Consider the following 27507-nt stretch of genomic DNA (forward strand, 5'->3'; position numbering starts at 1 on the left):
CTATGCAGACCTTCTGGGTAAAGCCACTAGAAACCTGAAAATGGGCTCCCACACTCACTTGAATTGATCTCAGCTGAACTGCTGCTAAAAGCTAAAAGCTTAAAAGGCTCTAGTTCCTGGTCCTCACACCTTATATACCTTTCTGCTTCCTGCCATCACTTCCTGGGATTAAAGGCATGTGTTACCATGCCTGACTGTTTCCAGCGTGGCTTTGAACTCACAGAGATTCAGACGGATCTCTGCCTCCAGAATGCACAATATATTAAACACCCCCCCAAGCAAATCTGATCATCATTCATTTTGAAGGAATCCATAGTTTTTGTTTCCTGTGGAAACAAAGGCATAACCTCTCCCCCAAACATAGCATACTACCTAACTTCCATTCTGAAGTTAAGACATTCTTAAAATATATGTGCTAGTTCAATTCAGCAGCCTTTTCTACAATTCAATCTATCTCAGCAGTTGTATTTTGCTCATTAGCATTTAAAATTTTCAAAGTTAACAAAACACAATACAGGATCCAGATGCCCTGTGTATTTCCCACCTGTATGTGGATTATTCTTTTTATATTACTTTATTCATTTTTCTAAAGACTGTTATTTAACTATTTTTCTATGACTGTCAATGCCCATTTTCTTTTATTTCTTTAGCATTTAAGCACCTTTTTAAGCATACTATACCTGTTCAGAAGTTTTCTCCATCTGGACCTGGCTTTACTGCATGCCTGCATTGTTCTCTGACCATGGGAGACAAACATGAAATGGCCACACCAGATGCTGCAAGGCTCAGCTTAGCACATGGCCCTGAAAGCTGGCTCTTCCTGCTTTGGGCCCTCAGGTAATGGCAGGAGCCACTCCTAACTGTCCAAGCCATACCTAACCATCCCAGCAGCACCTAACAGTTCCAGCTCTGGGAAGCAGTTGTGTCTGGTGGCAGGCATTTCTATCTAGTCTCCCACCCCAGTAGCACAGGCTACTGAAGAGCTCAGCTATATATATATATATATATATATATATATATATATATATATATATATATATATATTAAAGGGGTCTCTTAAAAAAGGCACACCTCTGTACACTGACAGCAGAGCCCACCCGAGAGACCACAATCACCAGTAAGCCGCATCCAACACTGTGTTCGGAACTTTTTTTTTCAGCTTTCTCAGGCCCTATGTGGATTTACATGCTGTGTGTTGGGCACCAATGTAATTGGTCTTTGTTGTCAGACTTCCAGCTCCCCAATAATGACACAGAGAATTCTTATTAATATGAAAGCTTGGCCTTAGCTTAGGCTCATTCCCAACTAGCTCTCATAGCTTCTATGTTCTGTCATGTGGTTTTTTTCTACCTCTCTTCCATTCTGTATAACTGACTGGTTCCATGTCTCTCTGGTGTCCCCTGTGTGCCCAGATTCATCTCCTCTTCCTCTCTCCCCCAGAAAATCCTGCCTATCCTCTCCTGCCTAGCTATTGGTCATTCAGCTCTTTAAACCAATCAGGTTCCCTAGGCAGGTGAGACAAAACATAGACACACCTTCATGCAGTATTAACAAATATTCTGCAACAAGGTGTGATATAATTTATGAGAGGAAATAAAATCACAAGTGGAGCTTGTGTCTGTGAGAAGAGCCTATAGAGAGATGAGACATGAGAAGTTGTGTTGTAGAATATTAATTTAAGATGTGTTACATTTGTTCATGCTATGGAACATTTGTTTTGATGATGCAAAGATGTGTTGCATTCTTTTATGCTACATTTGTTTAACTCTGTGAAGCTGTGTTACTGTGCTTGTCTAAACACCTGATGGTCTAATGAAGAGCTGAACAGCCAGTAGCAAGGCAGGAGAAAGGATAGGCAGGGCTGGAAGGCAGAGAGAATAAATAGAAGAAGCAACAAGAGAGATCAAGAAGCAAGAAAAGGAGGAGGATATCAGGGGCCACCCAGCTACACAGCAAGCCACAGAGTAAGAAGTAAAGAAAGATATACAAAATAGAGAAAGATAAAAGTCCACAGGCAAAAGATAGACAGGATAATTTAAGAAACGCTGACAAAAAAAAAAGAGCCAAACTAAGGCCAGGAAGTCATAAGTAGTAATAAGCCTCCGTGTGTGTGTGTGTGTGTGTGTGTGTGTGTGTGTGTGTGTGTGTGTGTGTGTGTATTTATTTGGTAGCTGAGTGGCAGGCACCCAAAAGAGTAAATCAACCAACTACAAAGTTGATATTTAGAAAAGAGAAAGAGGAAGAAAGGATAGCTTCTGAAAAAAAAAAGATAAAACTGACTAATATATCATTGGCAACAATGGAAGCCAGATTACAGTGGAATATCTTCAATGTACTGTAAAGAAATAACTTTTGACCTAAAAGTTCAAGAATATTGGGTAGCAGGGATAGCTCAGTGGTACAGTACTTGCCTTGCAAGCATAACATCTGAGTTTGATCCCCAGAATTTGCATTGAAAACAAAAAGTTGGACATAGAGGCAAGGGCTTGTAACCTGTGCTTGGGAGGTAGGGATAGGAGGATCCCTGAAGTTTACTGGCCAGACAGCCTACCCTATTTGGTGAGTTTCAGCAAACAGCACATGCTGTCTCAAAAACTAAGGTGGATAGTCCCTGAGAAATGACATTCAAGGTTGCACGATGACCTATACACAAGCACACATACATGCACTTGCACAAACATGAACATTCACACACATATACAAGGTAGAAAGTGTTGATGCAATATACTCATGTCAACAAGTGAAATATAAAGACTTGAAAGACTTTAAATTATCTTTATTCATCCTTTCCACTGTTATGAAAGGAAAGACCTGTAGGTGCAAAGTATAAAACATAATTTGCATAGTTCTGTAGTTTTATGTATGTTAATTGGTCTTGTATTTGCATTTGAAAGTAACACTTTGCAATGAGTTTGAACAGTAAAGTTCTGCTAATAAATTAAATTGTTAAAATGTATTTACTAGATTAGTGATGAAACTTACTAACTATCTCAATATTTTCTTTCCTTCTGCATCATTAGTTTTAGGATGAATGGCTGGTTAATACAAGGAAGTAGCAGAAATAAGAAAGGAAATCACAGTGTCTTTAGTTGTTTACTGTCTCTGAATACCATTGCCCTGGTTCAGAGTAGTCTCTTGTGCCATACTTTCTTTGAATCTTTCTGAACTCCTATATTCATGGGCTTACTGAACACCATGTACAAATGGTTACAAAGAATGGAATAGAACGTGTATACTGCATTTATTTACTCTGTTCATGTTTGTGCTCCATTGCCCCATCAAATTTCCCTAAAAATTACAGTCAATGATAAAATCATTAGAAATTTCAACACAGTGATATCAGAATATTAATGTAAGTACAAGTCACCTCTGCTAAGTGGTCACCTGTTGTAGAATTTATTTTAACTATGTAAAAATGTGTTGCATTTGTTTTTGCTGCAGAATATTTAACTGTGTAAAGGTGTGTTACTTTTGTTTCTGCTGCATTCACTTAATTATATAAAGATGTATTGCACTTGTTTTACCTTGCCTGCCTAAGACACCTGATTGGTCTAATAAAGAGCTGAACAGTCAATTGTAGTTGGAGAGCTTCTCTCCAGCTCCCACCAAGCCACAGCAGTCTGACAGCCCACTTATAAAATAAACACACAGACTCTTATATTATTTAAACTGTTTGGCCTAATGGCTCAGGCTTCTTGCTATCTAGTTCTTATATCTTAAATTAACCCATATCTATTAGTCTATAAGTTGCCACGTGGCTCATGGCTTACCAGTACCTTACATCTCACTTTTCATGGTGGCGGCTGGCAGCATCTCTCTGACTCAGCCTTCTACTTCCCAGAATTCTCCACTCTCCTTGTCCCACCTGTACTTCTTGCCTGGCTACTGGCCAATCAGTATTTTATTTATACAGAGCGATATCCACAGCACTTCCCCTTTTCTTTTTTTTCAAAAAGGAAGGTTTTAACTTTCACATAGTAAAATTACAGATAACAAAACAATTATCAAGCAAGAATTACAGTTACAATATCTAGTCTATTTATAATATCTAGTATATTTGTATTTGGCAAAATTGAAGAAGATATCCTATCTATCCTATATTGTGAGTCTAAGGTTTCATATCTAACTTATCTTTTATCATAACTAAGGAAATTATAATTATCTAGTCTTCAACTACACCAAAGACCTCAGAAGGATATACTATTACCTGAGAAATGGGAAAAGTATGCAAGCAACTTTTAGGAGTAGACAGAGACAGCTAGCAGCCTGGACAGTCACCTAATGTTCCTCTGTAGAGTTGGGTCATCAGTCTTCAGCCCATAGACCTAGAATCTCTCGGTCACTTTTCTCTGTGTCCTGTAGAACGTCTGGCAGTTTCCTCTCTGAAGCAGGAACCTGAAGGACCATTTTGTCAAACAAAGTTCAGTGGTCACCTTTCTATAGGTCTTGCATGTCCAGTCAATCAAGCAGTCCAGGCAAGAACAGTTTCTTGACCAAATGGCTATTTTTGTCAAGGTGAAGATAAACTCCATATATAGTGTCTTCGATGCCCATCCTCCTCTCTGAAGTAAATCCTGCTGTCAGGAGTAGACAAGACTCACTGTCCAGAAAGTCTAAATTTTTAAAACATTTTAAATGCCATATTCTGTAGGTCTTTGAAGTTTTTGAAGATTATCTATCTGAAATATATCTATATATACCTAGAAAACTTAACTAACGTGCTACAAGTTTGACTATCATAGAAGACTAATTATTAATCTGTATTTCTTAATTATCCATTACAATCTAAATGAGTTACATAAACATAATACCTCAAACAAGAATAGAAATATATATACAGTATAACAAAATTAAGTTTAAATTTGTATCAATAAACTAAAATCTATAGCAATGTAAAACATTTTAAACAAGTTGCTCTTTAAAAATAGATTTAATAATCTACCCTTTCATCCTATCATATCTATATCATATCCCCTTTTCTTCTTTACAAGGAGATCACATTTATAGTCAACCTGATTTAAATAAAAATATTGGTTTTTCTCTGTCCCACACCAGAGGGTTCTTCTGATGTAGGACAAAAGGATCTCTCAACATTTTTTTTCTTTTTTCTTTTTAGCAATATGTTTGAGTTTAGAGAAGGAATAAGCCAATTCCATCTCCAAAAACAGCTTGGTATATTTGGGAATTTGAGTGTAGCTTCTTTTACTACTTCCTGCTAGAGGGGGGTGCTGTATCTTATGGGGACACAAAGAAAATTTTAGGATTATGGAGTAGTCTGTGAGGCTGTGTTGTCTGAGCCAGTTGCCTTGAAACTATTCTGGATGTTGGATCATCGGTGCCATGGTGTCATCGGAGACCTTTCAGAGGGTCTTGGCTGGTCAAATCTGATGTATCTTTTTTTTAAAAGATTTATTTATTTATTATGTATACAGAAGAGGGCACCAGGTCTCATTACAGATGGTTGTGAGCCACCATGTGGGTGCTGGGAATTGAACTCAAGACCTCTGGAAGAGCAATTGGTACTCTTAACCTTTGAGCCATCTCTCCAGCCCCCAGACCTGATGTATCTTAATCTGGAACAAATCCATAGCCTCTGACTTTCTGTGGAAACAAAAGCAGAGCCTCCTTTCCAAAGCAACATATCCTTAGATCCAAATTTTGAAGTCAAGGTACCTTTAAAATATACATTTTAGCTTAACTCAACAGCTTTACAATCAAATGTCTTTCTGCAGTTAAGAATATCAAAGACAGCATAATCCAGATTCTCTGTGTGATATCCATCTTTATGTGGCTTATTTTTTATATTGATTTTACTGTCTCTTAAGACTTTATTTTTTAAAACTCTTTTTTATATAACTGTATATATATGTTCTCTCTTTCAAGCCTACGTACATTTTTACATGAATTGTAAACTATTCCAACTGAATCTGTTTTATTGTGAACCTATTGCTTTAAACTGCAGCATTTGTAAGACTGAAACAGCACTGTGGCTGCTGACTCTGCCCACCTCAGCTTCCCAACATGTCGTTGGTACATTTTCCGCCAGCTCTGGGAGACATCAAGTCTCAGAAACAGTGGGTCTATGCTTCTATCAAAGCAGTATATAGCCCAGAAACCTCTTTTTTTGATGTTGTTTTTTTGTTTTTTGGGGGGAGGGGTTTACTAGCAAAGGCTTAATCCACCAGGCAGCATAATGTGCTGCTTGCAGACGCCTCATTCCTTCCATACTGTAGGTCAAGCGCACATGCCAGGAACCCGCCATAGTAGCTCAAATCTGCATGTTGCGGCATCTAGCTGCCCTTATGAGACATGAAGCAGGAACCTGGTTTGGGCTCCATTTAGATCTGCTTATTAAATATTCTCAGCTTTAAGGTGGAAACTCGAGCTGTTGGGTACCATTTGTAGCTGAAGTTTTCTCCAGTGCTGCCTGGTCCACAGTCAAGACAAATCTCTCTCACCCGCCAGACCCAACCAAGTAAACACAGAGAGACTTACTTATATTGCTTACAAACTGTATGGCCGTGGCAGGCTTCTTGTTATCTAGTTCTTCTATTTTAAATTAACCCATTTCTGTAAATCTATACCTTGCCACATGGCTTGTGGCTTACCAGTATCTTACATGTTGGAACTCATGGCAGCAGCTGGCAGCATCTTCTGACTCAGGCTTCCTGTTCCCAGAATTCTCTTCTCTCTTTGTCCTGCCTATACTTTCTGCCTGGCTATTGGCCAATCAGCATTTTATTTATACAGAGCGATATCCATAGCAGCTGGTGTATTTATTTTTCTTTTCCAAAGAATTATATCCTAAAAGAAGAAATCTTTTAAGGTACATTATATAGATTAGCAGCTGGTGAAAAGAGTGCTAGTTGAGATAAATATCATTAATCAACAATTGTTATTTACTCAGCTCACAAGGAGATTGGACTTAAGGCATAGTTTATTAACCAGCTTAATAACTTTGTGATATATCTCAGAAAAGAGATTACAATAATTCTTGCAGGTGATCTGGTCAGTTATATAAAAATTCCTGGATATCAGCTAGTAAGAGATGTAAATCATAACTAAATGAGGGTAAAGTCACTTTCCTTTCCCAAGTCTCCTTATTTCCCAGCTATTAATCCTTAATCCTGAAATATTAAATGATTTCTCTAAATAATATGAAACACAATCTCCATTCATTAAAGTTTGTTATGTGCATTATTATAATGTCTAGCAAATACCATGTAGTAAAAAATATTTTGGACTTTTTAACACCTAAGTGAGTATATTTACTGTGAGAATTCATTTAAGTATCAACACACATGTTCATGTATAGGTGGGAAAAAGGTATCTGTGCATTTAACTACCAAGTAGAGCCTACATGAATGTTAAAGATGGTTAATGATATCATAGAGTGGTGGGATTCTAGCTGGAATTCCAGAGTCTTAAGAGAATGACTGTTTAGCTTCTTCTGAAGGTGTTTAGCCTCTGAATACCACAGTTCAAGTCCACTGCTTCATTTTCTACCTTTGTGCTTAGTTAATTTTCAGGTAAGTGGCTTCACAACAGACCTACCTCTCTTTAAGCCCTATCAAAACTGTAAATAAATGTACCAGTTATAAATATCTTAAGAAAGTCCAAAATTTTGTTACCAATGAGGTGACTGGGGTCCTTTTCTTCTACTTGGGTAGAAATTGTGGGTATGTGAGGAAAAAGTTTTATAGTGTTAGTAGTCTTCATCACTTGAGTGTCAAAGCCCTATTGGCTAGGTACCCGCATCAGAGGATTATATTGCCAAGTCAAGAGAACCAGAGACTTATGGCCCCTGGTCTTAGAAACCAGAAACTTACAGCTGTAGGTGTTCAGGCTTTACTGTTCTGCATAACTTGGCAACTACTATAAGTTCTCAGTTTTAAACAGCAGCTGATGACAATAGCAGTCAACAGAAGCAGTTAATGTTACAAGTCCCAGCCTTAGGGTGTCTAGCTTCTCCACCTTTAAGGTTTGGTAGCACCCAGGAACTTTTCCAATGACTAGGACTTGTAGTCATTCATCTATCATTCTCTTCCTTCTCTAAACTTCTGTCACTACTCTGCTGCCACTGCCACCATCTGTGCTGTTGTTCCCACAACCTTTTCTATACTCCACTACTACTAGCTCATTCCACTTCACTCAGAATAAAAAATAGAGTTGTAGCTGGAGTTTTCTCCAGTCCTGCTAGGGCCCAAGTAAACACACAGAGACTTATATTACTTATAAACTGTATGGCTTGGGCAGGCTTCTTGCTATCTAGTTTGTATGTCTTAAATTAACCCATTTCTATTAAGCTATAAGTTGCCACGTGGCTTGTGGCTTATGGGTACTTTACATCTTACTTCTCATGGTGGTGGTGGCTGGCAGTATCTCCTGACTCAGCCTTCCTCCTCCTAGAATTCTCCTCTCTGCTTATCCTGCCTATACTATACTTCCTGCCTGGCTACTGGCCAATCAGCATTTTATTTATCAATCATTCAGAGCAACACATTCACAGCATACAGAAAGACATCCCCAGCAATGAGTAGCCAAGACAATTGCATTCTGGGGATGCCTTTTATTGAATAGATCTAATGTTGCAACACTGGGGAGTGGGGAGTGGGAATGAAAAATGGGTTTTTCCCGGCTTACTCAAAAATGACTTGAACAGCCTGGCTATATAGCAAAAAAAAAAAAAAAAAAAAAAAAAAAAAAAAAAAAAAAGGATTGCAAAATGGTTACAACATGCAAATGAAGAGTTATATTTGCACAAACAGCAGCATAGCTTCCAGTTCTCCCAATGACTGACTTCTTACTGAGTTAATGAGAAGCTGCTCTTCCTCACATCTTGAGTGAGATTAGCTGTTAGGTCATCTAAACCTCATCAAGACTTTTCTTGCCAGCAATGCTGCCTTCCAGGGCCAATACAGGTTTTCTAGAGCAAGGCTGACTAGTTGGGAAAGGAAGGATTAAGAATTTTCAGCCTTTTGTCTGTTGGATATAGAAATGAAAAGTAAAAAGTGAATGATTATTAAATCATTCATGATCATTTATAACTGTTCCTCATTCATGAGAAATGCCATTCATTCACTCAAAAATATTTATTGGGCTGGGGCTCTACAAATAAAACCACTTACCTCACAAGCCTAACAACCTGAATTTAATCCCTGGATCCCAAAGTACAAGGAGAAAACTGGCTCACTCTCAAAAGTTGGCCTTATGAGCACAGTATGGCACATATGTTCCCAAACTTACACAACACATGCAATAATGAATAGATTGAAATAAAAATATTAAATACCTGAATATGTTACAGGTAATGTTTAGTAACAAAACAGAGGGAAAAAAACCTCTGTACTCATGGAGTTTATGCCATAGTTCAGAAGGACACAGAATAAAATAAATGGTGAATTAGGTTAAGTAGATCTGATAAAGTTGTTCAAGAAAATTTGTAGTTGGTTGTTCTTTTTTACTCTTTACAGTTGTTTGTTTTTTCTACTCTTTAGGCTCTTTTGGGGAGGCTTGTGACCCAGCTCTCAAATAAATCACACAAGGAGACTTATTCTTAATTATAAATGATCGGCCTTAGCTTGCCTTGTTTCTAGCCAACTTTTCTTAAATTAGCCCATCCACCCTTTTGCCTCTGGGATTTTACCTTTATCTATTCCTGTATACCTTTTCTTTCCTTCTTACTCCATCATGGCTGGTTGTGTAGCTGGGTGGCTGGCCTCTGGCATCCTCCTCTCCTTGTTCTCTCACTCTTTCCTCCCCATTCCCAGATTTTTCCTTCTATATATTTTCTCTGCCTGCCAGCCCCACCTATTTCTCTCTCCTGCCTCACTAATGGCCATGCAGCTATTTATTAGATCATCAGGTGTTTTAGACAGGCACAGCAACACAGCTTCACAGAGTTAAACAAATGCAACATAAACAAAAGTTACACACCTTAAAATATTCTACAACACTTTTCTCTTTGGGGGACCCACCAACCACCTCTCTAATGATCACATGGAGGCTTATTCTTTCTGATGAATGCTCGGCCTTAGCTTGGCTTGTTTCTAGCCAACTTTTCTTAATTCAAATTAGACCATCTAGTTTTGGCTCTGGGCTTTTATTTTCTCTATTCTGTATACCTTTTTAACTTCTTTTTTATTTATTTAAGAATTTTTTTATTCATTTTACATACCAACCACAGATCCCCTCTCATCCCTCCTCCTGTTCCCCCCAACCTTCCCCCTGTTACCTACTCCCTATACCCTCATCCAAAATGGTAGGGGCTCCCATGGAGAGAGTCAGCAAAGCCTGATACATTCAGTTGAAACAGGACTAAAACCCTCCTCCCTGTATCAAGGCTGAGCAAGGTATCCCACCATAGGTAATGAGGTCCAGAAAGCCAGCTCATACCCCAGGGATAGATCCTGATCCCACTGCCAGGGGCCCCTCAAACAGACCAAGCTACACAACTGTCTCACATATGCAGAGAACCTAGTCCAATCCCATGCAGGTTCCATAGCTGTTGATCTGAAGTTCATGAGATCATATGAGTTTGTTTCAGTTGTCTCAGTAGATTTCCCCATCATGATCTTGACCCCGCTAAGCTCATATTATCCCTCTTCCCTCTCTTCAACTGGACTCCTGGAGCTCAACCTGTTTCTTGGCTGTGGATCTCTGCATCTGCTTCCATCAGTTACTGGATGAAGGCTCTATGATGACAAGTAGGGTATTCACCAATCTGATTACCAGGGTACGCTAGCTCAGGCACCCTCTCCACTAGTATCTCCTTGTGGATTCCTGGGAATTTCCCTAGCACCAGGTTCCTCCCTAAACCCATAATGTCTCCCTCTATCAAGACATCTTGTTCACTGCTCTCCCACTCCATCCCTCCCCCAGTTTGAAGCTGTCTTTGGTGTTTTTTTATCTTAGCCATTCTGATAGGTATAAGATGGTATCTCGGTGTTGATTTGATTTGCATTTCCCTGATGACTAAGGATGTTGAGCAATTCCTTAAATGTCTTTCAGTCATTTGGGATTCTTCTGTTGAGAATTCTCTGTTTAGCTCTGTAGCCCACTTTTTAATTGGATTGTTTGGTATTTTGCTGTCTAGTTTCTAGAGGTTTTTTTTTTATATACATTTTGGAGATCAGCCCTCTGTCCGATGTGGGGTTGGTGAAGATCTTTTCCTATTCTGTAGGCTATTGTTTTATCTTATTTACAGTGTGTCCTTTGCCTTACATAAGCTTCTCAGTTTCAGGATGTCCCACTGATTAATTGTTGCTTTCAGTGTCTGTGCTACTGGTGTTATATTTAGGAAGTGGTCTCCTGTGCCAATGTGTTCAAGGCTTCTTCCTACTTTCTCTTCTATCAGGTTCAGTATAGCTGGATTTATGTTGAGGTTTTTGATACACTTGGACTTGAGTTTTGTGCATAGTGATAGATATAGATCTATTTTCATTTTTCTACATGTTGACGTCCTATTATGCCAGCACCATTTGTTGAACATGGTTTCTTTTTTCCATTGTGCAGTTTTGACTTCTTTGTCAAAAATCAAGTGTTCATAGGTGTGTGGATTAATATCAGGGTCTTCAATTCCATTCCATTTGTCCACACGTCAGTTTTTATGTCAATACCAAGCCGTTTTTATTACTATAGCGCTATAGTAGTGCTTGAAGTCAGTGATGGTGATGCCTCCAGAGGTTGCTTATTGTACAGAATTGTTTTAGCTATCCTGGGTTTTTTTTCCATATGAAGTTGAGTATTGTTCTATCCAGGTCTTTGAAGAATTTTGGGATTTTGATGGGGATTGTATTGAATCTGTAGACTGCTTTTGGGGGGATTGCCATTTTTATTATGTTAGTTCTACCTATCCATGAGCATGGGAGATCTTTCCATTTTCTGATATCTTCTTCAATTTCTTTCTTCAAGGACTTAAAGTTCTTGTCATACAGTTCTTTCACTTAGAGTTACCCCAAGGTGTTTTCTATTATTTGTGGCTATTGTAAAGAGTGATGTTTCTCTGATTTCTTTCTCAACCCATTTATCATTTGTATATAGGAGGGCTACTGATTTTTTTATTTAATCTTGTATCCCACCATATTACTGAAGGTGTTTATCAGTTGTAGGATTTCCCTGGTAGAATTTTTGGGATCATTTTTGTATACTATAATATCATCTGCAAATAGTTTGAGTTCTTCTTTTCCAATTTGTATTCTCTTGATCTCCTTTTATTGTTTTATTGCTCTAGCTAGAACTTTGAGTACTAGATTGAATAAATATGGGGAGAGTGGACAGCCTTGTCTTGTTGCTGGTTTTAGTGGAATCACTTTGAGTTTCTCTCCATTTAATATGATGTTGGCTGTTGGTTTGCTATAAATGGCCTTTATTATGTTTAGGTATGTTCCTTGTATTCCTATTCCTGATCTCTCCAAGACCTCTATCATGAAGGGGTGTTGTGTAACATGAATTACTAAATGGTGTTTTTATTTAAAAAAATGGAGCCTGATATTGGGGTGAATGTTGAAAGGTCAGAGAAATAAAGGAACAAGCCACCTCTTACCTCTAGAACTCCTAAGGATGAAAAGCTTTCCTCAGCTTGAAAGACTTTAGTTCCTGTCTCCTCATTCTTTATATACCTTTGTATGCCCACCCATATCATTTCCTGTCTCAACTTTCCTAGTGCTGAGATTAAAGGCATATGACTCCCAAGTATTGGGATTAAAGGTGTGTGCCACAACTGTCTGGCTCTGTTTCTCACCTAGACTGAGTCAATCTCATGCAGTCCAGGGTGGCTTTGAACTCACAGATGGATTTCTGCCTCCTGAGTGCTATGTGGTGATGTATTATGTCCCCAATATACTGTGTCTCCCAATAAAATGAAACTTGCCTGAAGATCAGAGGAAAAAAGGCAGCCACTATATAGAAGTCAGGCAATGGTAGCACACGCCTTTAATCCTATTTCTTGGCAGGTAGGGATCTGTCTGGATCTCTTTGAGTTCAAGGCAACAATGGGAACTGTAGCTAGAGTTTTCCTGGTCCTGCCTGGCCCATGGTCAGGAAAAATCTCCCTCACCTGCCAGTCCCGCAGCCGCTCAGACCCAACCAAGTAAACACACAGAGACTTATATCTTATATTGCTTACAAACTGTATGGCTGTGGCAGGCTTCTTGTTATCTGTTCTTTTTCTTTTCTTTTTTTTTGTTCTTTTTCTTAAATCAACCCATTTCTATTAATCTATAAGTTGCCACGTGGCTCGTGGCTTACCAGTATCTTAACATTTTCTTATGGCAGTGGCTGGCAGCTCTCTCTGCCTCAGCCTTCTACTTCCCAGAATTCTCCTCTCTGCTTGTCCTGCCTATACTTCCTGCCTGGCTACTGGCCAATCAGTGTTTTATTTATTAACCAATCAGAGCAACACATTTAACATACAGAACATCCCACAGCACTTCCCCTTTTCTTTTTTTTCAAAAAGGAAGGTTTTTAACTTTCACATAGTAAAATTACAGATAACAAAACCATTATCAAAGAAGAATTACAGTTACAATATTAAAGAAGATATCCTATCTATCTTATATTTGTGAGTCTAAGGTTTTATATCTAACTTATCTTTTATCATAACTGAAGAAATTATAATTCTAAGCTTCAACTACATCAAAGACCCCAGAAGGATATTGCTGTGGGATGGTCTGTATGTCAAATTGCTCTGATTGGTCAATAAATAAAACACTGATTGGCCAGTGGCCAGGCAGGAAGTAGGTGGGACAAGGAGAAAGGAAAATTCTGGGAAGCAGAAGGCTGAGGCAGAGAGACACTGCCAGCCACCACCATGACCAGCAGCATGTGAAGACGCCGGTAAGCCACCAGCCACGTGGCAAGGTATAGAGTTATGGAAATGGATTAATTTAAGATATAAGAACAGTTAGCAAGAAGCCTGCCACGGCCATACAGTTTGTAAGCAATATAAGTCTCTGTGTTTACTTGGTTGGGTCTGAGCGGCTGTGGGACTGGCAGGTGACAAAGATTTGTCCTGACTGTGGGCAAGGCAGGAAAACTCTAGCTACAGGATATATTATCTGAGAAATGGAAGAAGGACACAAGAAACTTTCAGGAGTCTTGCAAGAGTAGACAGAGACAGCTGGCAGCCTGGACAGTCACCTAATGTTCCTCTGTAAAGTTGGGGCACCTGTCTTCCGCCCACAGACCTAGAATCTCTCAGTCACTTTTCTCTGTGTCCTGTAGAATGTCTGGCAGTTTCCTCTGCAAAGCAGGAACCTGAAGGGCCATTTTGTCAAGCAAAGTTCAGGAGTCACCTTCCTATGGGTCCTGTATGTCCAGTCAATCAAGCAGTCCAGGCAAGAACAGTTTCTTGACCAAATGGCTATTTTTGCCAAGGCAAAGATAAACTCCATATAGAGTGTCTTTGATGCCCATCCTCCTCTCTGAAGTAAATCAGTGTTGCCAGGAGCATACATGTCTCACTGTCCAGAAAGTCTAAATTTTTAAAACATTTTAAATGCCATATTCTGTAGGTCTTTGAAGTATTTGAAGATTACCTACCTAATTGAATTATATCTATGTATACCTAGAAAACTTAACTAACATGGCTATAAGTATGATTATCATAGATGACTAATTATTAATCTATTTCTTAGTTAGCCATTACAATTTTAAATGAGCTGTACAAACATAATACCTTAAACAAGAGTAGAAATATACACACAGTATAACAAAATTAACTTTAAATTTGTATCAATAAACTAAAATCCATAGCAATGTAAAACATTTTTAAACAAGTTGTTGCTCTTTAAAAGTAGGTTCATTAATCTACCCTTTCATCCTATTATATCTATATCATATCCCCTTTTCTTCTTTAGAGATTGCATTATAGTCAACCTGATTTAAATAAAAATATTGGTTTTTCTCTGTCCCACACCAGAGGGCTCTTCTGATATGGAACATAAGACTCTCTTAAACTTTTATTTTAGGAATATGCTTGGGTTTAGAGAAGGAATGAGCCAATTCCATCTCCAAAGACAGCTTGGTATATTTGGGAATTTGGGCGTAGCGTCTCTTACTACTTCCTGCTGGAGGGGGGGTGCTGTATCTTATGGGGACACAAAGAAAAGTTTAGGATTATGGAGTAATTTGTGAGGCTGTATCATCTGAGCCAGTTGCCTTGAAACCATTCTGGATATTGGATCATCTGGTCCATGGTGTCATTGGAGACCTTTCAGGGGGTCTTGGCTGGTCAAACCTGATGTATTTTAATCTGGAACATATCCATGGCCTCTGGCTTTCTGTGGAAACAAAAGCAGAGCCTCCTTTCCAAAGCAACATATCCTTAGATCCAAATTTTGAAGTCAAGGTATCTTTAAAATATACATATTGGCTTAACTCAACAGCTTTTACAATCAATTTTTTTCTGAAGTTAAAAATCCCAAAGACAACACAATCCAGATTTTATGTGTAATACCCATCTTTATGTGGCTTATTTTTATACTACTTTTACTGTCTCTTTAAAGACTTTATTTTTTAAGAACTATCTATTTGTTTATATAACTGTATATATTCCTTTTTTATCTTTCAAGCCTATGTATATTTATACACACATTGTAAAGTATTTAAAGTCTTGTTTCATCTGAATCTATCTTATTGGGAATCTATTGTGTAGCTAGAGGACATACAGAACATCCCACAGCACTCCCCCCCCCTTTTTTTTTTAAAAAAAGGAAGGTTTTAACCTTAACAAAGTAAAATTACATATAATTTGGGAATTTGGGTGTAGCTTCTCTTACTACTTCCTGCTGGAGGAGGGTGCTGTATCTTATGGGGATACAAAGAAAATTTTAGGCCGGGTGGTGGTGGTGGCGGCGGCGGCGGCGGCGGCGGCGGCGGCGGCGGCGGCGGCGGCGGCGCACGCCTTTAATCCCAGCACTCGGGAGGCAGAGTCAGTCGGATCTCTGTGAGTTCGAGGCCAGCCTGGGCTACCAAGTGAGTTCCAGGAAAAGGGGCAAAGCTACACAGAGAAACCCTGTCTCAAAAAAACAAAAAAGAAAAAAAAAAAAGAAAATTTTAGGATTATGGAATAGTCCATGAGGCTGTATCGTCTGAGCCATTCTGGATGTTGGATCATCTGGGCCATGGTGTCATCAGAGACCTTTCAGGGGGTGTTGGCTGGTCAAACCTGATGTATCTTAATCTGGAACAAATCCATAGCCTCTGACTATCTGTGGAAACAAAAGCAGAGTCTCCTTTCCAAAGTAACACATCCTTATATCCAAATTTTAAAGTCAAGTTATTTTAAAATATAAATATTGGTTTAACTTAACATCTTTTACGATCAAATGTTTTTCTGCAGTTAAAAATCCCAAAGACAACACAATCCAGACACTCTGTGTGATATCCATCTTTACATGGCTTATTTTTTATATTACTTTTACTTTCTCTTTAAAGACTTTATTATTTTTTTAAACTTTCTATTTTTTTTATATAACTGTCTATGTTCCTTTTCCTCTCTCTTCCAAGCCTATGTACATTTTTACACACACTGTAAGCTGTTTAGGGTTTTTCCCATCTGAATCTGTCTTATTGTGAATCTATTGCTTTAAACTGCAGCATTTGTAAGACTGAAAGGGCGCTATGGCTGCTGGCTCCACCCACCTCAGCTTCCCAACATAGCTGTGGTGCCTTTATCGCCAGCTCTGGGAGCTATTGTGGGTCTATGCTTTTATCTAAGCATCGTGTAGCCCAGAAACCATTTTTGTTTTGTACTAGCAAAAGCTAAATCCACCACACAGCTTAATGTGCCACTTGCAGAGGCCTCATTCCTGCCATACCGAAGATCGAGCGCACACACTAGGAACCCACCATAGTAGCTCAAACCGGCAAGCTGCCACTCATTTGAGAGATAATTAGGAAGCTGTTTTTAGCTCCGTTTTAGAATCTTTTCTCAGGTTTTAGGTAGAAACTCTTGCCAACTCGTTGGGTGCCATTTGTAGCTAGAGTTTTCCTGCCTTGCCCACAGTCAGGACAAATCTTTGTCTCCTGCCAGTCCCACAGCCACTCAGACCCAACCAAGTAAACACAGAGACTTATATTGCTTCAAACTGTACAGCCGTGGCAGGCTTCTTACTAACTGTTCCCATAGCTTAAATTAATCCATTTCTACAAATCTATACCTTGCTATGTGCCTCGTGGCTTACCGGTACTTTACATCTTCCTTGTCCTGGCGGCAGCTCCAGGCAGTGACTCCTGCCTTCCTGTTCTTTTATTTCTCCTCTCTGTTAGTTCCGCCTATACTTCCTGCCTAGCCACAGCCAATCAAGTTTTATTTATTGACCAATCAGAGCAACTTGACATACAGACCATCCCCCAGCACAGCCAAGTGCAGACCATCTCAGACACCTGCACTCAGGCCCGTGGTCCTAATCATCCTCTATGCGGACCTGCTGGGTAAAGCCATGAGGAACCCAAGAACGAGCTCCCACAGGACATACAGAACATCCCACAGCACTATTGCTTTAAACTGCAGCATTCTAAGACTGAAATGGCTGCTGTGGCTGCTGGTTCCACCCACCTCAGCTTCCCAACATGGTGGTGGTACGTTTTCCACCAGCTCTGGGAGACATCAATTTTCAGAAACAGTGGGTCTATGCTTCTTTCATAGCAGCGTGTGTTTTGTTTGTTTGTTTGTTTGTTTGTTTGTTTGTTTTTAACTAGCAAAAACTATATTCAACACACAGCATAGTGTGCAGCTTAGAGATACCTCTATATAACATAGCTTAGGTTAAACCCGCCATGGAGTAGCTCAAACATGTAGGCTGCCGATAACTTGAGAGAGACAACTAGGAAGCTGTTTTAGCTCCATTTTAGAATCGTCTTTCGCAGGTTTTAGGTTGAAATTCGAGCCATTGGACACCATTTGTAGCTAGAGTTTTCCTGGTCCTGCCTGGCTCATGGTCAGGAAAAATCTCTGTCACCTGCCAGTCCCGCAGCTGCTCAGACCCAACCAAGTAAACACACAGAGACTTATATTACTTATAAACTGTATGGCCATGGAAGGCTTCTTGCTAACTGTCCTTCTTAAATCAACCCATTTCTATTAATCTATAAGTTGCCACGTGGCTCATGGCTTGCCGGTATCTTAACATCTGCTTGTCTTGGCTGCGGCTCACAGCGTCTCCCTGCCTCAGCCTTCCTGTTCCCAGAATGGTGAAGAGCCAGGCATGGTAGCATGGATCTTAACTTCCAACACTAATTAACCATGGAGGTCTTGAGGCCTGCACAGAGAGACAGGAAGTGACAAAGCTAGGCAGGAAGAGGACATGATGTAGTTGGACAGAGAGAGCAAATCAGATGGCAGAACATCAAGGCATATAGGCATGGGTAGACAGGAAGTAGCTCGTCATTGGAAGCTGTGGAATTGGTGAGGTGAGGTTAGCTGTGGTTTTCCCTATTTCCCTGATCTCTCAGGTTTTCACCCCTATATCTAGCTCCATGTTTTTTATTTAATATGTCCATTTAGCAATTCATCTACAGTGCTAGGATTAAAGATGTATGCCACCACTGCCTGCCTTCTATGTTTAATCTAGTGGCTTGTTCTGTTCTCTGATCTTCAGGCAAATTATTAAGGTATACAATATATCACCACACTGTGGGATTTTGTTGAAGGCTTTTTCAGCATCTAATGAGATGATCATGTAGTTTTGTTTCTTTCAATATGTTTATATGATGGATCAGATTGACAGATTTTCATTTGTGGAACCATTCCTGCATCTCTGGGACAAAGCCTACTTGATCATAGTGGATGATTTTTTCGATGTGTTTTTAGATTTTGTTTGCCAGTATTTTATTGATCATTTTTACATCAATGTTCATGAGGAAGATTGGTCTGTAATTCTCTTTCTTTGTTGCATCTTTGTGTGGTTTGGGTATCAGTGTAACTGTAGCGTCATAGAAAAAGTTTGGCAATGTTCCTTCTGTTTCAAATTGTTTCTACTGTGTGGAACAATTCGAAGAGTATTGGTATTAGCTCTTCTTTGAAATTCTGGTAGAATTCTGTGCTGAAACCTTCTAGCCCTGGGCTTTTTTGGTTGTATGACTTTTAATGACTGTTTCTATTCCCATGGGGGTTATAGATCTATTTTAATTGTTTATCTGGTCTTAACTTAATTTGGGTATGTGGTACCTATCCAAAAAAGTGTCTATTTCTTTTAGATTTTCCAATTTTGTGGAGTACAGGTTTTTGAAGTATGACCTGGTGATTCTCTGGATTTCCTCATTGTTTGTTGTTATGTCTTCCTTTTCATTTCTGATTTTGTTAATTTGGATATTCTCTCTCTGCTTTTTGGTTAGTTTGGATAAGGGTTTGTCTATCTTGTTGATTTTCTCAAATAACCAACTCTTTGTTTCACTGATTCTTTGTACTGTTATTTCTGTTCTTATTTTATTGATTTCAGCCCTCAATTTGATTATTTCCTGGCGTCTATTCCTCCTGGATGAGTTTGCTTCTTTTTCTTCTAGAGCTTTCAGGTGCACTGTTAAGTCACTAGTGTGAAATATCTCCATCTTCTTTATGTGGGCATTTAGTGCTATGAATTTCCCTCTTAGCACTGCTTTCATAATGTCCCATAAATTTGGGTATGTTGTACTTTCATTTTCATTGAATTCTAGAAAGTCTTTAATTTCTTTCTTTATTTCTTGCTTGACCCAGTGGTGATTCAGTTGAGCAATCTTCAGTTTCCATGAGTTTGTAGGCTTTCTGTAGTTTACATTGTTGAATTCTAACTTTAAGCCATGGTGGTCCAATAAAATACAGGAGGCTATTCCAATTTTTTTTTTTTATCTTTTGAGGTTTGCTTTGTGACTGAGTATGTGGTCTATTTTAAAGAAGGTTCCATGAGGTGCTGAGAAGAGGTATATTTTTTGTGTGTTTTGGTGGAATGTTCTGTAGATGTCTATTAAGTCCATTTGAGTTGTAACATCTGTTACTTCCCTTATTTCTCTGTTAAGTTTCTGTCTGGCAGACCTGTCCATGGTGAGAGTAGGGTATTGAAGTCTCCCACTATTAGTGTGTGGGGTTTGATGTGGGATTTTTACTTTATTTCTGTTTCTTCTACATATTTGGGTGCTCTTGTATTTGGAACATAACTGTTCAGAACTGAGACTTCATCTTGGTGGATTTTTACTGTGATGAATATGTAATGTTCTTCACAATCTCTTTTGACTGATTTTAGTTTGAAGTCTATTTTGTTAGCTATTAGGACAGCTACACCAGCTTGCTTCTTAAGTCTATTTGTTTGGAAAATCTTTTCCCAGCCTTTTACTCTGAGGTAGTATCTGTCTTTGAAGTTGAGGTGTGTTTCCTGTATGCAGCAGAAGGATGGATCCTGTTTTCATATCCATTCTGTTAGCCTGTATCTTTTTATAGGCAAATTGAGTCAATTTATATTACAGGATTTTAATGACCAGTGATTGTTAATTCCTTTTATTTTTTTTGGTGGTAGTGTATGTGTGTTTCCCTTCTTTAGGACTTGCTGCTGTGGGGTTACCTATTGCCTGTATTTTTGTGAGTGCATCTAACTTCCTTAGGTTGGATTTTTTCTTCTAGTGCTTTCTGTATGGCTGGATTTGTGGGAAAGTATTGTTTAAATCTGGTTTTGTCATGGAATATCTTGTTTATTCCATCTACGGTGATTGAGAGTTTTGCTAGGTATAGTAGTATGGGCTTTCATCCGTGATCTCTTAGTGTCTGCATAACATCTGTCCAGGATCTTCTGTCTTTCAGAGTCTCCATTGAGAGGTTGGGTGTTATTCTAATGGGTCTGCCTTTATAAGTCACTTGGTCTTTTCCCTTGCAGCTCTTAATATTCTTTCTTTATTCTGTATATTTAGTGGTTTGATTATTATGTGGCAAGGGGACTTTTGGGTGGGGGGATCTAGTCTATTTGGTGTTCTGTAAGCTTCTTGTATCTTCATTGGCATTTCCTTCTTTAAGTTGGGAAAGTTTTCTTCCATGATTTTGTTGAATATATTTCCTGTGCCTTTGAGTTGGTATTCTTCTCCTTCTTCTATCCCTATTATTCTTAAGTTTGGTCTTCTCATGGTGTCCCAGATTTCCTGAATGTTTTGTGTTATGAATTTGTTGCCTTTAATGTTTTCTCAGACTGACAAATCTATTTATTCTATTGTATCTTCAACACCAGAGATTCTCTCTTCTATCTCTTGCATTTGGTTATGCTTGAATCTGTAGTTCCTGTTCATTTACTCAGATTTTTCATTTCCAGCCTTCCCTCAGTTTGTGTCTCCTTTATTGTGTCCATCTCAATTTTCAAGTCTTGAAAAGTTTCCTTCACATGTTTGATTGTTTTTTCTTGTGTTTCTTGTCTTTCTTTAAGGGGTTTATTGATTTCCTCAAATTTTTTTGTTTGTCTTTTCCTCAATTTCTTTAAGCAAATTTTCCATTTCTTCTTTAAAGGCCTCTATCATCTTCATAAAGTCATTTTTAAGGTCATTTTCTTCTGCTTCTTCTATGTTGGGATGTTTAGATCTTACTGTAGTAGAACCACTAGGTTCTGGTGGTGCCATATTGCTCTTTATGTTGTTGAATGTATTCTTGCACTGGCATCTACCTATGTCTTCCTCCAATCAGTACAAGTGGTGTCTGTGTCTCAGGGAGCTGCTCTTAGTCCAACAGGCACTAGTGGTGTTTGTTTCCAATACAGCTGGTGGCATCTTGAGGGATGGGTGGGTTTGTGGGACAGAGTGGGACTTGTAGATTACAGGGTCCATTGTGGGGTGGTGGAAAGGCCTGCCCACAGGAGTCTTGCCTGCTGGTCTGCAACTGGGGCTGCAATGGGTGAAGCTAGAGAGGCATGGGTTGTGCCTGGGTGACTGGGGCCTAGAGACTGGAGTGACCAGCTTGGAAAACAGTCACTTGCCTCTTGGTTCAATTGGAGCTGGGGGAGTCTGTGTCTCAGGGAGGAGCTGAGGTCTCGGGTGATAGGTGGGTTTGGGGGACAAAGTGTGGCTGGTAGATTACAGGGTCCACTGGGGTGGTAAGTAGGCCTGCAGTAGTCTTCCCTGATGACCTGCAACTAGGGCTGCAATGGGTGAGGGTAGATGGGCATGGGTTGTGCCCCTAGGCCTAGGGCTGGGGTGACTGGCTAAGAGAACAGTCACTCACCTCTTGGTCCAATTGGAGCTGGTGGAGTCTGTGTCTCAGGGAGCAGCTGTGGTCTTGGGGGATGGGTGGGTTTGGGGAATGGTGTGAGGCTTGTAGATTACAGGGTCCAATGGGTGGTGGTGATCAGGCTTGCCTGAAGGAATCTTGCATACTGGGGCTGCAATGGGTGGGGTAGGGGGCCACAGTTTGTGCCTAATGGCCTAGGGCCTAGAGACTGGGGCTTTCTTTACTTCTTACTCCATGGCTTACTGTATATCTGGGTGGCTGGCCTCTAATGTCCTCCTCTACTTTTCCTTTTCTCATTCTTTGATCTTCTCTTTCCAGATTTCTCCTCCTTTTTACTCTCTCTGCCTGCCAGCCTTACCTATCCTTTCTCCTGTCTAACTATTGGCTGTTCAGCTCTTTACTAGACCAGTCAGGTGTTTTAGGCAGGCAAAGTAACACAGCTTCACAGAGTTAAACAAATGCAACACAAAAGAATGCAACACATCTTTGCATCATTAAACAAATATTCCACCACATAAACAAATATAACACATCTTAAAATAATATTCCACAACAAAAATTCAAGCAGGTAAAGTGATCAGGTGGTTTGTTTGAAAGTAGGACAACTTTAATAAAGGAATCCCAAGGAAATATATAATGAAAAAATGGCATTTGTGCACTTAACACATGTGAGTTAATAAGACATGAACATGTCTGGGTTGGGGAGAATTCTTTGATGAGGGGATAGCAAGTGAAATAGCTCCAAGGTAAGAATAACTCAAACTTATTCAAGAAGACATGGACCTGAATCACAGTGATAAGGGAAAGCATAGTAGGACATGAGGTCACAGACAATCTTACTACTGCTCACAAGATCTGCTTGCTTACTGTAGAAAAAGTTGAAGGGAAGCAAGAACAGAGATGATGATGAGGGGTCATTTGAAGTTCATAAAGCTAACAGGATTACTCTGATGGATAAGATATAGGATTCAAAGGTGAGAAAATACATTTGCATGGCACCCAACAGAACACAGTTTTGTGGGGATTGTTTTGCAGGGGGGGAGTACATTTTGCTCAGGAAACTCACAGACTGTGTTCAGGATTAACTGGTATAAATCAACAAATTGCCTTTGTGAGTGGCAGGCGGGAGGCTTTTTGCAATAAATGAACAATTGTGGTTTTGACTTTTCAGACAAAGCAGGTGTCCATGAAGCTTCTGAAGCTGTTCTGCGTAGGACCGTTGTTGTGCCCTGTGGTTTGTCTCTTGTTAGAGACAGCTACTCCTCCTTCAGCTCTACTTACCTTTGAAGTGAAAGAAAAAGCAGGATTGAAATCAGGTGCAGTGAGTGTATTTGCTCTTAGGATGAATGCTCCTGACTTCGAAAGACAAAAGACTCAAGTCTCAGGTCAGGAAAAAAAATTGCTTTCATACTGTTTTGACAAATGCTCCCTGAGGACAAGAGAGCAACTAAAGTTATTCTGGTTGGACTAAGGGAAGGTTTCAAAAAGGTAGTAAAATAGTTTTTTTAAAAAAGTGATAGTCAACTGATCCAGAGTGGGAACTCCTCAAAGCTCCATTTCCACCAGACACATACATGCTGATTTGATCTGTTCTGAAGTTCAAGTTCTATAAATGGTTGTGTCTTCTGAACTTCATGCACTAGACAGTTTAGTTTTCCCCAGACTCTTTCCTTGGAGTCACATCAAATCCCCCTTCCCCAAATGTTCTAAGGGGAAGACTCAACATCTCCAGCTTAATGTAGAACAGCGGGCTTTCCTAAAAGTTCTTTTTCCCAATTGTCTTTACCCTTTCTTGTTCTACAGGGCTGGTGGCTTTCTCCTTTCTCTTTCTGGGACATTAACTTCCCTCAGCCTCCTCTAACACTTTTAGACATACTCTAGATAAAAACACATTAAGATTGTCTTAGATAATACTTCATTTTCACAAAGTAGCACTTCAGATATTTGAGGTGAACATAATTTTTCCCATTTGATTGATGGCATAAAATTATATTCATGTGAGAGTACCTTTATAAAATAATGTTTTTTAGCTTGAAGCAACACAACAAAGTGTGTGAGTGTGTGTGTGTGTGTGTGTGTGTGTGTGTGTGTGTGTGTGTGTGTGTGTATCATGTGTTCTGGGCAACTCCAAGTCCATAATATCTGAGGCAACTGTTTGATTGCCTTGACTTCTCAATGAATGCACATCCTCTTTCTGCAGGACTCCAGAGGTCTCGGATAAGCAAGTTAAAAAATCATCTGTCAGATTTCTTCAAGAGCTCCATACCTCTAGCAGCCATTTTTGTTTTTTTTGTCACCATAGCACTAATGGGGATCCTCTGCTGCCTCACGTAAGCTACTATACAATGAAGAGATGAAAGGAGAGGAAATGTGAGGGGTTGAGGGATAGAAACACTCAGGCTCCCCATCAGCTGCTCATTTGAGAGCTGAGAGCTGAGTTTCAAGAAAAAGCACTCTGGTAGCAAAACTCTGAAAGGCCCTTTTTAAAATCTTCAGTGTATGATAAGAGTCAGAGCATAAGGAGGAACCTATGACAGTATTCAAGGGTATTAAAAAAGATGAGGCCAGAGAGTAATTATCCAGTTTTCAAGATTAAATAGATGAGAGTAGAAGGTAGCAATATAAAGCCAAAAAAGTCAAGTGACTTTTTTTAAATTTACTTATTTTTATTTTATGTGCATTGATGTTTTGCCATGGTTGTTGGGTCCCTTGGAACTGGAATTACAGACTGTTGTGAGTTGCCATGTGGGTTCTGGGAATTGAACTTGGATCCTCTGGAAGAACAGTCAGTGTTCTTAACCACTGAGCCATCTCTCCAGCCCATATCAAATTCCTTTTAAATTCACTGATTATTATTAGCTATGATTTTGAGAGAAATTTATTGCCAAGGGAAAAACAAGCTGGCATTAAATGAGCCATCAGTTGTAAACAATTCTTAAATACTTTGATCTTCCAGTAGCCCACCAACTTTGAAAGCCCCTAAGGAGGGTATGTTCCTCAACAGTTGCTGTGGAGGCAGCCATAGAGAATAAAGGACTTGAAGAGCCTCCCAGACAGTGGATAATGGGCCAGAAAAGTTCTCCTAGAACACAGAATCTGAACCTAATCAAGGTCTCCCTAGCAGGAATCCGGAATTCTTACTCTCTTGTGTCTCTCATTGTTCCCCCTTTCCAAATAGGAATGTTTATGATGGTTACCATTTTATAAGCCATCATTGTTATAGGGTATGGTGACTGGGGTAGATAACTTGTTTTTAGTTCATAGATCACTTAACCAAGCAGAACCATTCCCATACTAGAAAAACCAAGCATTACCCAGATATTCTGGACTTTGAACTGGATGACAGGAACTGTAGCCTTGTGGAAAGGGTATATTATAGGTCAGATGTTCTAGAAGCACACAGGGAGACAGGAATTTGATATGTAGGGTATTGTAACTAGGTATTGATGCCTGTAGAAGGCAGACAGAGGTATGTGAACTTCCTTACAAACAAGTCTCACCAAGCCTTGGCTGACCCCCATCATATTTGTCCTATAGTATCCTGAATAAGACCATCATAATCCCATTTTGAACATTATTGAATGGGGGTTGCAATAAGAAGTACAAGGCAGATCTCTGCAGCAGAGGCAAGCTTTGAAGGAGTTAACTCTAGAGGCTGTCTGCCTACAATATTCTGAGCAGCTAGAGTAACAAGTCTTTTCTCAAGGGAGCATCTGGGTGGCAGGTTTCCATATGTATCACATGGCAGTTGTATTCCTTGTATGAAAGGAAAAGTAAACAGATAATGAGTGGTAAGAAAGGTCTTTTTCCTTCTTCTCAAGAAAAATATGACAATCTGAAAGCAAACCCTCACTTAAATGAAACACAAAACACAAGAGACATTGATGAAAATATATAAAAGATATAGCACACATGATTTAAAAAGGAAGCAGAGCTTTAATGGAGAAAAATTGTTTAGCAAAAATAATGTTAAAGAAAAAGTAATAGATACAGGAGATACATTATTTCTTTGATGAAGAGAACAAAAGCTAGGAAATAAAAAAACCCACAAAGTTAATTTTTTTCACTCTAGAAATAAAGGAAGTTTTGAGTCTATAGTCATAAAAGGAACGTGGTAGTGGACACACAATGGAGTCTCAATAATACTCTTTGTTAGAACATTTTACAATAGGGACTGCAATAGCATCTTTGTGCACCTTTCCCCATCCTGTATATTTCTATTAACCACAAGCTGCAGCTACGATGAATGATTAAGCCATCAGCTCATTAACTGAAGCAATCACCTGAGAAAACTAGTAAATCACCCAGTGCTGTGGAAGCAGTGCTGGCAACCAAGAGGAGTCACTGGCACTGGCAAGTACACAAACATACATATGCAAGCAAACATTATTTATTCATATAGACACCATAATGTTCATTTGGAAGGATACTTATGTGGAAATACTATTGAGTAAAACAAACAGATTATAATAAGCATACAGTTTAACCAAATTATTATTAAAAACTAAGTGTAGGGCCTGCAGAGATGGCTCAATTAATAAAGTTATTTGGTCATACTCTACCACAACTTCTGAATCATACTACAAGTACATTTGTGTGTGTGTGCTTTATATTAACGTATGTGAGTATGGTATGTGTGTGTGTGTTTCATGCACATGTATGTGTGAATGTGTGCCTTAGACCAGAGGAGGGCATGGTGTTATACTGTATTACTGTCCACCTTATTCCCATTGAGACAGTGTCTCTCACTGAATCTAGACAAAGGCTAGGAACCAACAAGCCCAGGAGTCTTATCTCTGTCCCCTATAGCACTGAGTTACAGGTGAGCATGACTATGCCAACCTAGAAACCAAGACAGTGGATAGGAATGCAAATAGTTCAACATCAACTATCATATCTTCTTTTCTTAGCTTTTTTGTAGGTGAACCAATCCACTGAAGAACTGAAAGACTTAGTGGGAAAAGTATGGTATCTGACTCAATGGATTCCAAGAGCTGGAGAATGTGCTATGTGCTTAAAGTGAGATTAAATTATTTTTTCCATCTTAAAATACCTTTGCTTTCATTTTTCCTTTTAAAAGATGCAGTTAAAAATCATAAATAGGCCAGGCGGTGGTGGTGCATACCTTTAATCCCAGCACTTGGGAGGCAGAGGCAGGCGGATCTCTGTGAGTTCAAGGCCAGCCTGGTCTACAGACTGAGTTCCAGGAAAGGTGCAAAGCTACACAGAGAAACCTTGTCTCGAAAAAAAAAGTAGGACGCCGGGCGGTGGTGGCGCACGCCTTTAATCCCAGCACTCGGGAGGCAGAGGCAGGCGGATCTCTATGAGTTCGA

The 27507-nt window shown here is 39.4% G+C and overlaps 1 protein-coding gene across 3 annotated transcripts; it reads left to right on the top strand.

Moving 5' to 3' along the window:
• The first annotated feature begins 7408 nt into the window (after positions 1–7408).
• Smim9 (small integral membrane protein 9) lies at positions 7409–27224 on the top strand. Of its 3 annotated transcripts, XM_076561728.1 has the most exons (5): positions 7418–7529; positions 23047–23148; positions 23346–23559; positions 24375–24504; positions 27085–27224. In XM_076561728.1, the coding sequence occupies exons 3-5, from the start codon at positions 23361–23363 to the stop codon at positions 27110–27112; spliced, it is 357 nt and encodes a 118-aa protein (XP_076417843.1). In that variant the 5' UTR covers positions 7418–7529; positions 23047–23148; positions 23346–23360; the 3' UTR covers positions 27113–27224. The 3 variants fall into 3 exon arrangements, with proteins under 3 accessions (XP_042125232.1, XP_076417844.1, XP_076417843.1); XM_042269298.2 differs by lacking the exon at positions 23047–23148 and having other exon boundaries at positions 7409–7529; XM_076561729.1 differs by lacking the exons at positions 23047–23148; positions 27085–27224 and adding an exon at positions 25185–27029 and having other exon boundaries at positions 7409–7529; positions 24375–24482.
• The last annotated feature ends 283 nt before the right edge of the window (positions 27225–27507 follow it).

This window comes from Peromyscus maniculatus, chromosome X, assembly GCF_049852395.1.
Source record: "Peromyscus maniculatus bairdii isolate BWxNUB_F1_BW_parent chromosome X, HU_Pman_BW_mat_3.1, whole genome shotgun sequence".
Classification (NCBI taxonomy): domain Eukaryota; kingdom Metazoa; phylum Chordata; class Mammalia; order Rodentia; family Cricetidae; genus Peromyscus; species Peromyscus maniculatus.

What these genes read in the sequence shown, in the direction of transcription:
- Smim9 (XM_076561729.1), top strand. Translation starts at nt 23,361, where the DNA reads ATGAAGCTTCTGAAGCTGTTCTGCGTAGGACCGTTGTTGTGCCCTGTG. An exon ending in ACAAAAGACTCAAGTCTCAG is followed by an intron (nt 23,560 to 24,374) that starts GTCAGGAAAAAA and finishes CTCTTTCTGCAG; the next exon opens with GACTCCAGAGGTCTCGGATA. An exon ending in TTTTGTCACCATAGCACTAA is followed by an intron (nt 24,483 to 25,184) that starts TGGGGATCCTCT and finishes CAACAGTTGCTG; the next exon opens with TGGAGGCAGCCATAGAGAAT.